Source organism: Syngnathus leptorhynchus, chromosome 3 (genome assembly GCF_054491065.1).
Source record: "Syngnathus leptorhynchus isolate UIUO chromosome 3, UIUO_Slep, whole genome shotgun sequence".
In the NCBI taxonomy this organism is placed as follows: Eukaryota; Metazoa; Chordata; class Actinopteri; order Syngnathiformes; family Syngnathidae; genus Syngnathus; species Syngnathus leptorhynchus.
The window spans coordinates 5451593-5464632 of record NC_141197.1 but is presented as its reverse complement, the minus strand read 5'-3'; the positions used below and the strand labels follow the sequence as shown (position 1 = coordinate 5464632).

The 13040-nt window shown below is 46.5% G+C and overlaps 1 protein-coding gene across 4 annotated transcripts in view; it reads left to right on the top strand.

The window, feature by feature from the left end:
- The window catches only part of ano1a (anoctamin 1, calcium activated chloride channel a), a 140156-nt gene that overhangs the window by 12924 nt on the left and 114192 nt on the right, over positions 1–13040 (top strand). For all 4 annotated transcript variants that reach the window (XM_085906811.1, XM_085906813.1, XM_085906812.1 and 1 more), the window contains one exon: positions 5572–5699. In XM_085906811.1, coding sequence (XP_085762937.1) covers positions 5613–5699 — 87 coding nt within the window. In that variant the 5' untranslated portion in view covers positions 5572–5612. The remainder of the gene's footprint in view (positions 1–5571; positions 5700–13040) is intronic.

The window sequence follows — 13040 nt, the reverse complement described above, 5'->3', positions numbered from 1 at the left end:
ACGGGGTACACTGGAACGTTAATGGGTTAAGTGACGAAAAGAAATTGCCGGACACCTGTTTCAAAGCGCAACAACCACACTTAAATGTTTTTGATGGTAACCAGACCCATCCATCCATTTTCTTTGTCCCCACGGGGGTCGCGGGCGTGCTGGAGCTTATCCCAGCCGTCATCGGGCAGTAGGCGGGAGCACATCCTGAACCGGTTGCCAGCCAATCGCAGGGCACACAGAGACGCACAATCATCCTCACTCGCACTCATACCTAGTTTCATTTAGAGTCTTCAATCGGCCTACCAAGCATGTTTTTGGGATGTGGGAGGAAACCGGAGTGCCCGGAGAAAACCCACGTGGACACGGGGAGAACATGCAAACTCCACACAGGGAGGGCCGGAGGTGGAATCTAACCCGCACCCTCCTAACTGTTAGCCGGACGTGCTACCCAGTGCGCCACCGAGCCGCCCTAACCAGAACCATTGTCCGTCTTAAGCTGCCAGTGCTTAATTTTGTACATTCCTGGACGATCTGTGGAGTTTGTGGTGGTTGAAAAGGCAGTTACGAAAAGGGTGAAAGCATCGTTGCATTAAAGGTACAAACCTCTGTATGAGGCAATAATGGCAAGCTTGTGATGTGTTGGAGAAATTTGATCATGATGCAAATATCTCTGGCGTGGGGCAGAATCCTAGCATCGCCAAAACTATCACATTTTTTTCAAGTTAAAAAAGGCATGTTTGTTACAACATTAAAGGAGCTGTATCAAGCTATTTTTAAATTTCAATATTATATGATATTTCAACTGGGATGTCACCCTCCGCAACACTGAACAAATGAGACTTTCACACAATGAAAGACCTATGTGAGGTCTGGCCAGTAGTACAGAAAAATGTCACGATCCGTCTCCGTTCGTTTCCTTGTTTTAATGTTGTCAAAGTTTTGGTTGTGCTCGCCCCTCTCCTCCTGTGCCCTAATCAGTGTGATCACCCTCACCTGCCTCTCGTTAGCGGTCTTGTTAAAAGTTAAAGTCCCAATGATCGTCACACACACATCTGGGTGTGGTGAAATTTGTCCTCTACATTTAACCCATCCCTGTGGGATTTTGACCCATCCCCTGGGTGAGAGGGGAGCAGTGAGCAGCAGTGGTGCCGCGCTCGGGAATCATTTGGTGATCTAACCCCCCAATTCCAACCCTTAATACTGGGAGGCAATGGGTCCCATTTTTATAGTCTTTGGTATGACCCGGCCGGGATTTGAATCCACAACCTTCCTGTCTCAGGGCGGACACTCTACCATTTAGAGTATACTTAGTATTTAAGTCCTGTCTGCCCCCACTCCCCTGTCGGATGGTTGGGTCATGTCTTCTTGTTTCTTGTTTCTCTAGTTGCTTGTCTGTTCTCGTGTTGTTTCGTCTTTCTGTTCAGTTATTCTCCTCCCTAGTCGAGCCTCTAGTCCAGGGGTAGGCAATTCCGGTCCTCGAGGGCGGGTATCCTGCATGTTTTCTGTGTCACCCTGTTGCAACACACCTGATTCAAATGATCAAGATTGTTATCCAGCTTCTGCAGACCTAGCTAATTATCTGACCGTCTCGTCCCCAGCAGTTCCACTATGTGTCGGTTGTTTTGGTTTCTGTCTGTGTGCTCGCCCCTCCCCTCCTATGTGCCCATGATCAGGTTGATTATTCCCACCTGCCTCTTGTTACCTGTTGTGTACCGTAATTTTCGGACTATAAGTCGCTCCGGAGTATATGTCGCACCAGCCATAAAATGCACAATAAAGTGTAAAAAAACATATATAAGTCGCACCAGAGTGTCACACTTTTGGGGCAAATTTATTTGTCAAAATCCAACACCAAAAACAGATATGAACCAGCAACAACAGGCTAAACGATACGGTATGCTAACATGACATATACACAAACAAGGAGCTGAGAACGGGCCTGACGTAACATTCAGCGTTATTCAAGTAAGTATTACATAAATAACATGTTTATCAAACCATCTGTGTCACTCCAATTCAGTAAATCCATCGATCATCCTTTAAGTTAACAATGCCGCGTATGCGCCGCATATACTCACGTCGGACCCGTTGTAAGTTATTCCACCGACCCATATAAGGATATACGTATAAAGTACATATATTTGAAATAACTATCATATTAAAACAATATCATCAAACCATCTGTGTCACTCCAAATCATTAAATCCATCGATCAAATTCCTCGTTCTTTATGTCAACAACGCCGCGCGTGCGCTGCAGAGATCTAGTATATAACTATATTGTAGCATTAACAAAGTACCAAGAAAGACGTGGGTTTGGTAAATGGCTCTTTATTTAACAAAACAAGAGTTCAACGAGCCAACAACTACTGAACTTCCAGCCACGGAGGTGAAGGAAAGCTCCGTAGAGTATGACCGGGCGTGCGTAAAAGCCATGTCCGAGCCCCATCCACTGTCCCCGGACAGCCACCCGGCCGAGCGCCGGCCCCCGACTTCCAGCCACGGAGGTGAAAGAGAGCTCCCGTCGAGAAGGACCAGGCGTGTGTGAAAGCTATAATAGTTTTTCAAACCTTCTGTGTCACTCCAAATCATTAAATCTTTCAAACTCTTCGTCCTCCGTGTCACTTACAAACAAAGCCGCTAATGATGCCGGTAGTACGTGGGGCCCTTCGTCATCTTCGTCATCTCATGATCGAATCCTTTGCCCTTTATGTAAACAACCGCCGCGCGGCACGCGCGACGTCACTTGCAGTTCAAATGACAGTAATCCCTTGCTACATCGCGGTTCGTTTATCGCGGTTTCTCCACATCGCGGATTTTTGAATTTTGAAAATTTGTGAAAAAATCACATAAGTCGCCCCCCCACCCAAACTATGACAAAAACCGCGACTTATAGTCCAAAAATTACAGTATATAAATCCTGTCTGCCCCTCACCCCTCGTCGGATCATTGTTGTCTGTTGTCTTGATGTGTTTTCGGTTCCTGTTTGTCTGTTCCCCCTCATCTTCACTTCCAACTCCCCTTTTCCTCAATAAACCCTGGTCCAAGCTGCATTTGGTCGCCCTGCTCCATTCCGATCCGTGACACCCTGTGGGCCGGATGTGACCCGCAGGCTGTAGTTTGCCCATGTCTAATCTGGCCTCTCTGCTCTCAGCCCGCAGAATGCTTTCGAAGGCTGGAAATCCCTTGTTTCCAAGGGCACCAGACATTGTTCCTTTCGGCTTATTTTACAGGTGTCTGATCGTTTGCACTGAAAAGCCAGTGTGAGATCCATAGCTTATGACACAGTGACTGTTACTGCCACTAGGATATCTGCTCCCAGTGCGCACTCAAGACTGCAACTCCCTCTCATTTATGTAATATATGCTTAACAATTCCACATGGTTGTTTATGTATTTCAGTATCAGCATTTGACAACAGTGTTGAAGAGCTTTATACTAACATTTGAACACATCAGCAGCACAGGCACCCACCTGTATTGTAGACATAATACAAGAGATTTTTGTTCCAATATTTGACACCAGCCACTAGTAGCGAGTAGCTGCTGCTTATTTGTTTGTGTTCAAATATCAACAATTTTCCAAGCTCAAGGTTATTTTGTTTCAGTCTGAATAGATTTTTTGTGTGTGTCCCCAGTTTGGCTTTTGATTTTTCTTCTTTAATACAGAACCTCTGTAGGGCGGTTGTGCCATTTGTTTTCATAGTCACAGATACAAAAAGGCTGATTTCGACTGTCACAAATTCACAAAAATTTTGAATCACCATTGACATACTCAGTAGTGTTTTGAAAACAATGTTTTCAATATAGATTTCGACTCCACCACCTCTTTTGTTGCTTCTGTGTCTGTGATCTTATTTATATCCATCAAGGTGGAAAATCGTTGACTCTGTATTTTCTTTGATCCACGTTTTTGATATTGCAGTGACGTTGAGAGGTTTGTCCAATGTCTAAATATTGTCCTGTATTTTTTAAACTTGGCATTTACCTCCTGTTAAATTGATCTTCCAAGTAGTATCCACATTTGTCTTTATTTGCGTATCCACTGGTTTGGTGTTTTCTGGGGATGATCCATTCGGCTTTATGTACATTTTACAGTGCTTTGCATTTTTCCTTGCTTTTTCAGTTGGTGAGCTCCCCATGCAATTTTGATGTTTTACTTGTTAATATTTTTGTTGATGTAAAAATTTGATCCTCTTAGATTCTTTTCCTGTTTCAGTAGAGCCTTGTCCAGCGCTGTTTATCGTTGTAAGGAAAGCCACCACTTGCTGCTCCGTCCGTCCGTCCGTCCGTCCGTCCGTCCGTCCGTCCGTCCGTCCATCCATCCATCCATCCATCCATCCATCCATCCATCCATCCATCCATCCATTTTCTACTGCTTATACGGGGTCGGGTCACGGGGGTAGCAGCTTTAATAGGGATGCCCAGACTTCTCTCTCCCCAGCCACTTTGTCCAGCTCATCCTGGGGGATCCCAAGGTGTTCCCAGGCCAGCCGAAAGACATAGTCTCTCAAGCGCGTCCTGGGTCGTCCCTGGGTTCTCCTGCCGGTAGGACATGCCCGGAACACCTCCCTGGGGAGGGGTCCAGGAGGCATCCCGATGAGATGCCTGAGCCACTTAACCTGGCTCCTCTCAACGTGGAGGAGCAGCGGCTCGACTCCGAGTCCCTCCTGGATGCCCGAGCTTCTCACCCTATCGCTAAGGGAGACCCTGAACAATCTGCGGAGGAAACTCATTTTGGCCGCTTGTATCCGGGATCTTGTTATTTAGGTCACAACTCATAGCTTGTGACCATAGGTAGGAGCGTAGATCGACCGGTAAATCAAGAGCTTCGCCTTTTGGCTCAGCTCTCTCTTCGCCACGACAGACCCGTACAGAATCTGCAGCACAGCACATGCTGCACCGATGGTCTTGCGCTCCATCCTGCCCTCTCATCCCCAATCCAGAGAGGGCATTCCACCACCTGCCACTAAAAAGGAGTGTAGGAGAACAGAAAGGCAGGCCGGACAGAGGCTCACACACAGTGGGCAGTGAACAGAAGTCCACTCGGACCAGGAACAGATACATGAAATGCGTACTGACTGTGAGCCTACAAATTAGACCAAGGGGAATGCACGACGGGACAGGAACAGCAGGCTCAGAAACAGACGGCCATTAATAGTAGACTGAGAGAAACTCGCGGGCAGGGTTGAAATACAACATTTAAGAAGAAAGAGCAGGTCATTACGGTGATGACAGGGGTGTGGCTGAGGGAAAATTGCCGGCTGAGTGGCATGTGGCACGGGCATGTGACAATTTTATGTTAGATAATTTTTGTTTTGCATGTCTGAGTGTCTGTATGCCGTTAATCTCTCAGTTTACACCAATAACCTTGAAAGCAGAACAAAAGCGTCTTACTCTTTTGGCTGCCTGAACTTGGAATAAACTGAAATGGTTAATTTCACTATTTTTGGAACACAGTGACTTTATATTCTTCTCTCTGTACCTTTCTCTCGGCAGCCTGAACTTGAAAAAAATGAAATGGTTCATTTCACTATTTTTGGAACACATAGTGATTCTCAATTCTTGTCTTTGTGCCCACAGGTTCTCCCACACTGAGGACCAAAGGTGAGGAGCTCTGCAATATGCGAAGGAGTGAGAATTATTCACCAGTTCCTAGGGAGAAGAACCTTGAAATGGACAACACCAAGACATGGAATGACAACTCCATAGTAAGAAACGGCATCTGTCTTTTTATGCAAATAGGAAACTACACAGTGGTGTTTAGAATGGTGACTAATGTACAGTAAGTGGTCGTCAGTTTATGGGAACTATATAAAGTGGATTAAATTAAAAAAAACGTCAGTTGCAAAAAATGTCTTTCTTCCCATTTGATAGTCATCAAAAAGCAACACTAGTAAGTGGTCGTCAGTTTATGGGAACTATATAAAGTGGATTATATTTAAAAAAAACGTCAGTTGCAAAAAAATGTCTTTCTTTCCACTTGATAGTCATCAAAAAGCAACACTAGACTACAATAAAACAGTAGACCAAGGGTGGCGTGCAGAGTTCTGGAAAACTATACAAGGATAAAGTTGATGAGCCACTCAATTAAGAAAGGAATGTGGAGACTAGACTGATGACACAAGTGCGTATTTGTGAGTAACAATGATTAGGTTATAGAGGAGTACTCTGGATTAACTTGAGAATGCAATTTCTAGAGAAATCACGTATGAAGGCTGAGAGGCTGAATGAAAACTTGTAGAATAATTGATTTTGAATAATGTAGAATGATATTGAATGACATAATTACCGTAATTTACTATAAATCGCTCGGAGTATAAGTCGCACCAGTCATAAAATGCACAATAAAGTGAAAAAAAAACCCACAAGTCGCACCGGAGTATAAGTCGCACTTTTGGGGCATATTTATTTGTCAAAATCCAACACCAAGAACAGACATGAACGAGCAACAACAGGCTAAACGATAGGTATGCTAACGTGACATAAAAACAAATGAAGAGCTGAGAACGGGCCTGAGATAACATTCAGTTATTCTCATAACTATTACATAAATAACACGTTTATAAAACCATCTGTGTTGCTCCAATTCATTAAATCAATCAATCGTCCTTTATGTAAACAATGCCGCGTACGCGGGCCGTCAGACTCGTCGTGATTTGCATTTCTAATTATTCCACAGACCCATGTAACGATATATAAAGTATATTTCGAATAACTATCATATTACTACAATATTATCAAACCATCTGTGTCACTCCAAATTATTAAATCCATCGATCAAATTTCTCGTCCTTTGTCAACAAAGCCGCGCGTGCGCCCTGACGTCAGCCTCGTCGTTATTTCACAGATCTAGTATATAACTATATTGTAGCGTTAACAAAGTACAAGCAAAGACGTGGGTTTGGTAAACGGCTCTTTATTTAAAAAAACAAGAGTTCAACGAGGCAACATTCACTGAACTTCCAGCCACGGAGGTGGAAGAGAGCTCCATAAATAGGATCGGGCGTGCGTAAAAGCCATGTCCGAGCCCCATCCATCGTCCCCGGACAGCCACCCGGCCGAGCGCCGGCCCCCAACTTCCATCCACGGAGGTGAAAGAGAGCTCCCGTTGAGAAGGACCGGGCGTGCGTAAAAGCCATAATAGTTTTTCAAAACTTTTGTGTCACTCCAAATCATTAAAACATTCAAACTCTTTGTCTTCCGTGTCACTTACAAACAAAGCCGCTAATGATGCCGGTAGTACGTGGGGCCCTTCGTCATCTTCGTCATCCCGTGATCGAATCTTTGTCCTTTATGTAAACAACTGCCGCGCCACTGACGTCACCTGAAATTCAAATTCCAGCAATTCCTTGCTACATCGCGGTTCGTTTCTCGCGGGTTCCCTTTTTTTTTTTTTTGAATTTTGAAAATTTGTGAAAAAAAATTCACATAAGTCGCTCCTCAGTAAAAGTCGTCCCCCCCACCCAAACTAAGAAAAAAAACACGATTTATAGTCTAAAAATTACGGTATATACCAATACAATTCCGTATTTTCCGGACTATAAGTCACAGTTTTATCATAGTTTGACTGGGGGGTGCAACTTAAAATCAGGAGCAACTTATATGTGAACTTATTAACATATTATTACTTGATCATTAACACATTACTTACTATAGTATAGTTGATCACTCTACATGTTATTTTCACTTAAAACCCCATGAGGGCGCACTAGGCCTGTGGAATAATTGGAGCCGCAACTGACATTAAGCCTGACCTCAGCGCCGCATGTACTTCCGGAGTCAGCAGCAGTGTTTATAAGTGACAGAGGACGACAATTTCGATAGATTTAATGATTTGGAGTGATGCGGATGGTTCGATAAAATTGTTATTTATGTTATAGTTATTTGATATATAGTTTATATATAGTGTGGGCTTGGTGGCGCACTGGTTAGCACGTCCGCCTCACAGTTAGTAGGGTGTGGGTTCGATTCCACCTCCGACCCTCCCTGTGTGGAGTTTGCATGTTCTCCCCGAGCCTGCGTGGGTATCCTCTGGGCACTCCAGGTTTCTTCCCACATCCCAAAAACATGTTTGATAGGCCGATTGAGCACTCCCCTAGGTGTGAGTGCGAGTGCAGATGGTTGTTCGTCTCTGTGTGCCCTGCAATTGGCTGGCAACCGGTTTAGGGTGTACCCCGCCTACTGCCCGATGACCGCTGGGATAGGCTCCAGCACGCCCGTGACTCCCATGAGGACAATGCGGTACAGAAAATGGATGGATATATAGTTATATAGGCCTATCGAATAATTGGAAATGCAACCGATGATGAATCTGACCTCAGCGCCGCATGTGCTTCTGGAGTCAGCAATGGCGTTGTTTACAGAGGACAAAGCTTTTGATAGATTTAATGATTTGGAGTGACATGGATGGTTTGTTATTTATGTTATAATTATTTGAATAACTGTTAATGTCTCAGTTCCTCGTTTGTTTATGTAACATTAGCAAACCATATCGTTTAGCCTGTTGTTGCCTATTTATGTTTGTTTTTGGTGTTGGATTTTGTCAAATAAAGTTCACCCAAAAATGTGACTTGTACTCCGGAGCAATTTATATTCCGGAAAATACGGTAATTGAGCAGAACATATGGAGGTGAAATGTCTTGAATCAGTCAAATATATTTTGAAAAACAGAGAGAAAAACATTAATCTTGATTTCCTGCTTTTCTTTTGGAATCATGAAAAATAAACTAGCGATAAAAAAAGATGAATACTTTGAAGATGGAATAATTTGAATCTGTAAAAAATGTCAAAATATGAGAAAAACGTAATAAATTCTAATATTTGTTTTTCATTTTAAAATGTTGAAAATATGTGCGAAATAAATAAATAAGGAAGCAAGGAAACATACAATCAGAGTTGCAAGCAGCTATAAAGGGCCCTAACAGCCCTGGCAATGTTCGGGTACTTGCACGTTGCGATACTGGTCCATTGGAAGTGAAATTATTTTCAAAATGATGTACATTAAATTAAAGGATACACACTTTCATGAAATCTCTCTTGGCAGTCCATCGATTACAATGATGACATTTCTCCAGGTTAAAAGTGTGGACAGTATTGGGGTGTTTTGTGGCGGTGCATAGCCATGTGGCTGTGCAGGCCGATGCGTGATCCGCAGGTCTTGCCACGTGAGGGACAGGGGTATATGGTACTGGAGGGTGTTGGGCCTGAGGCACGCTGATGCCTCTGTGCACGGCGTTATATCCTCCTCTCTGTGGCCTGCTCCTGAAGGTGAGTAATACACCAGGGTATTACCAGGGGCAGGTGGAACTCCAGGTGTGGCGAACAGCAGCCAGGGACTTGAGTGCTGTAGGTGTAATGTCACACTTCTTCAGGAGCGCTTTTTCTGCAGCTCTCTGACCACCCAAAAGCTGGCCATAGAGGATCTGACTAGGTAGGCGATGGGTAGGCATACGGATCACATGACCTACCCAACTTAGATGTTTCTGCGCAAGGAGTATGGCAATGCTGAGTGTGTCGGTCCGGTCGAAGATCTCAACATAGGGCACCCTGTCTTCCCAAGACACACCCAGGATCCTTTGCAGGCAGTGAATGTGGAAGGCCTCTAGGGTTCGTATGTGCCTCTGGTAGGGTGTCCAGGTTTCCGAGCCATATAGCAGTGTAGACAGACATACTGCCTTATACACAGCTGCTTTGGTGGAGATACTAAGACTCCTATTCTGGAAGACCCTGGAGCTGAGCCTGCCAAAGGCAGCGGAGGCCAGGCTGATGCGGACCTGAATGTCATTGTCAATGTTGCAGGAGGGGGACTGAATACTGCCTAGGTATGTGAAGTGTGGGACGACGGCAAGGGGATGACCATCGAGGGTGACAGTGGATGCGCAGGTTTGGGGGGTGGATTCTTGCACAATTATCTGTGTTTTTTCAATATTAATTTGAAGACCAATGGCGCTGTACAAGGAGGCGACCACATTTAGCGCACGCTGTACGGACTGTGGTGAGTGAATGAGGAGAGCACAGTCGTCTGCATACTGTAGCTCCAGGATGTGTTGGGTGGTGGTTTTGGTGTGGGCTTGGAGGCGCTGTGTCAAAGGCCTTGGACAGATCAATGAAAGCTAGGTACAGGTCTTTGCCGTGTTCTCTGCATTTCTCCTGTACCTGTCTAGCAACAAAAATCATTTCAACAGTGCCTCGCTCACGCCTGAACCCGCACTGGGATTCAGGCAGAATGTTTTCACTGACATGGGATGCGAGGCGGTGTAGCATGATCCGTGCTAGCACCTTCCCAGCCACTGATAAGAGGGAAATGCCTCTGCTGTTCCCACAGTCTGCTTTGTCACCTTTGCGCTTAAAAATTGTTATGATGTTGGCATCCTTCCATTCTTGCGGCATGATTTCAGATGGCCAGATGGTGGTGATCAGCTGGTGTAGTCTGCGCTTGAGGAGGTATCCGCCATGCTTCAGAATTTATGCCGGGATTCCATCAAGGCCCGGGCTCTTGTTACTTTTCAGGCCGGCGATGGCTTTCCGTACCTCAGCGAAGCAGGCGGGAGTCCAGATCAATGACAAGTGGCAGGTAGGGGAGGTCAGCAAGCATGTCCATGCGGGTTGGGTATGAGGTGTTCAGCAGGGTGTTGAAATGCTCAGCCCATCTGTCAAGGATCTGTTGTTTGTCCTTGTACAGGATGGTACCATCTGCTGATCTGACCGGGGCTATGTTCTTTCTCTGTGGGCCATAGATAGACTTGATGGCATCGTAGAAAGCATGGGAGTTGTTAGTATCCGCGTGATGCTGTATCTCGCTGGCTTTCTTGACCCACCAATTGTTCTCCATCGCTCTGAGGGTGCGCTGGGTTTCAGCCCGGATGTCGTTGTAGCTGGCTTTCAGCGAGCTGGATTGGGGGTTGGAAAGGTGAGCTGCAAGGGCCTTGTGTTTTGCCTGAAGTAGGTTGTGGATACCAGGTGCACTGTTGTCAAACCAGTCTTGATGTCTCCGTCTTGTGTACCCTATGGATTTTACTGCCGCCTGGTGAATGGCAGTGCGAAGGGTGCTCCAGGTAAAGCTGATGTTGACATCAGTTGGTGTTTCAGGGCTCTTAGACAGGTGTAGAGCAATCTGTTCCCTGAGCAGGTTGACTGAGTGCGTGGACTTCAGTGCATCACAGTTAAGCCGCCTGCAGGGTGGTGTTTTCCTGAGAGGAGGACGGAGTTACAGGATGAGTTTGGCTCTGATTAGACGGTGATTTGTCCAGCAGTCAGCTCCACGCATGGCTCTGGTGACTCGCATCTCCTTCCTGTCAGTTTGGCGGACAATGATGTAATCCAGGAGATGCCAGTGTTTGGAGCAAGGATGTTGCCAGGAGGTCTTGAACTTGTTCTTCAGCTGGAACAAGGTGTTTGTGATCACCAGTCGATACTCAGAGCAAAATGTGAGGAGGCGGAGACCATTCGCATTGAGCTTACCGACACCGTGCTGCCCAAGCACATCCTTCCATAAAACACCATCAGACCCCACTCTCGCGTTCAAATCGCCGAGTAGAATGAGCTTGTCGGTGGGAGCTGTTTTATTCATGGCGGTGTGCAGGGAGGCGTAGAAGAGTTCCTTGCACTCAGGGTCAGCATACAGTGTTGGATATGCACTGATGAGGGTGGCATAACGGTTGTTTGTGAGTGAAATCCGCCAGGTCATCAGTCTTTCACTGATGCCGACTGGAGATTCAGGGATCCTCTGAAGTAGACTTGATTGCACAGCAAAACCTACACCGTGGAGACGGTGGAAGCCTTCCTGAAGCCCCTTCCAGAAGAAGGTGTAGCCTTCTCCCACCTCTGTTATAGAGTCCTCTCCATGGAACCAGGTTTCGCTGAGAGCTGCAATATCGTTGTATCTCTGCAGCTTATGGGCAACCAGCGCTGTTCTTCGTCGGGGGCGACAAGAGTCATCACGCGCATCCAAAAGTGTGCGGACGTTCCAGGTTGCAATGATGAGATTGACGTGGGTTTTCTTATTCTTATAATTTCGACCGCATAGAGGGATGACCCGGCAACTGCGGCAGGCTGCCCGGGTTAAACAGAACAGACCATTTTTAGGCCACCTTTTTCTAGGCCCTTCCCTATTCAGGGTGAGCATGAAAGAGGTGCTCAGTCGCATGAGAGGCTGGCGGAGAGGAGCGCTGTTCCATCCCGCTCCTCGGTGACCACGTCTCACACCGCCTAACGTGCAGGGTTGGGCTAGATACTTCCAGTCACATCCTGACCTGTACCTACCCCCCTTCCCCATTGCCGCAGGACTTTGGGGGCGCGGGGGGGTTGAAGTGGAGGGTGGGGTATCTGGAGCGAGCCTGCGCAAAGGAATAGATTATAGTGAGGGAAGTGGCGCGCAGTCTCTACCCTCACTGCCTTGGCTCCTCCCTACATATTCCAGTGGCATGCAGTGCACGACGACCTTCTGTAGAGGGGAGTTGCAGAAGACTGCCAGAAACACCTCTATTGGTGACTGCCTAATGCGGGTTTTCTCTACAGTTTTATCGTTAGGGGTTGACTCCCGTAGCCATAGCACATGAGAACACCCATTAGGCATTGGGGTTTTCGGTTTTACATTGGAGTGGCCTTCTCCTAGATGGGTTGCCTTGCATGGCTCTGAGCCCCATCTGCCCGTGCTATTTGCCCATAGCTGGGGCAGTGGTTGAGAAGTGCCAGGGCGTGTCCACACACCAGTGGACTTGCACGCCTTCTCTCTGGGGCCCACTGCTGCTCCGAGATCTCCTGCAGTTTCGCCTGGGACTGCAAGGTACCCAGTAACCGTGTGCGGCCGCGGGGAGGCACTGCAGGAGTCTTGACAGTGGAGAGGCTATGTACCAGCAGGAGGAGGCTTACGCACTCTGCTCCTCTATTCACCCCTGTCAGGGGGCTAGCCGGTGGCAGTAGCTAAAAGCAGAAGGTAACAAGCAGAAAGCAACATGCAACATGCACTAGCTATAGGCACTACTACCCCAGTACTACTGCACTGACGCTTCACACACGCCCTGTGTGCAATACACACACACACACTTTCA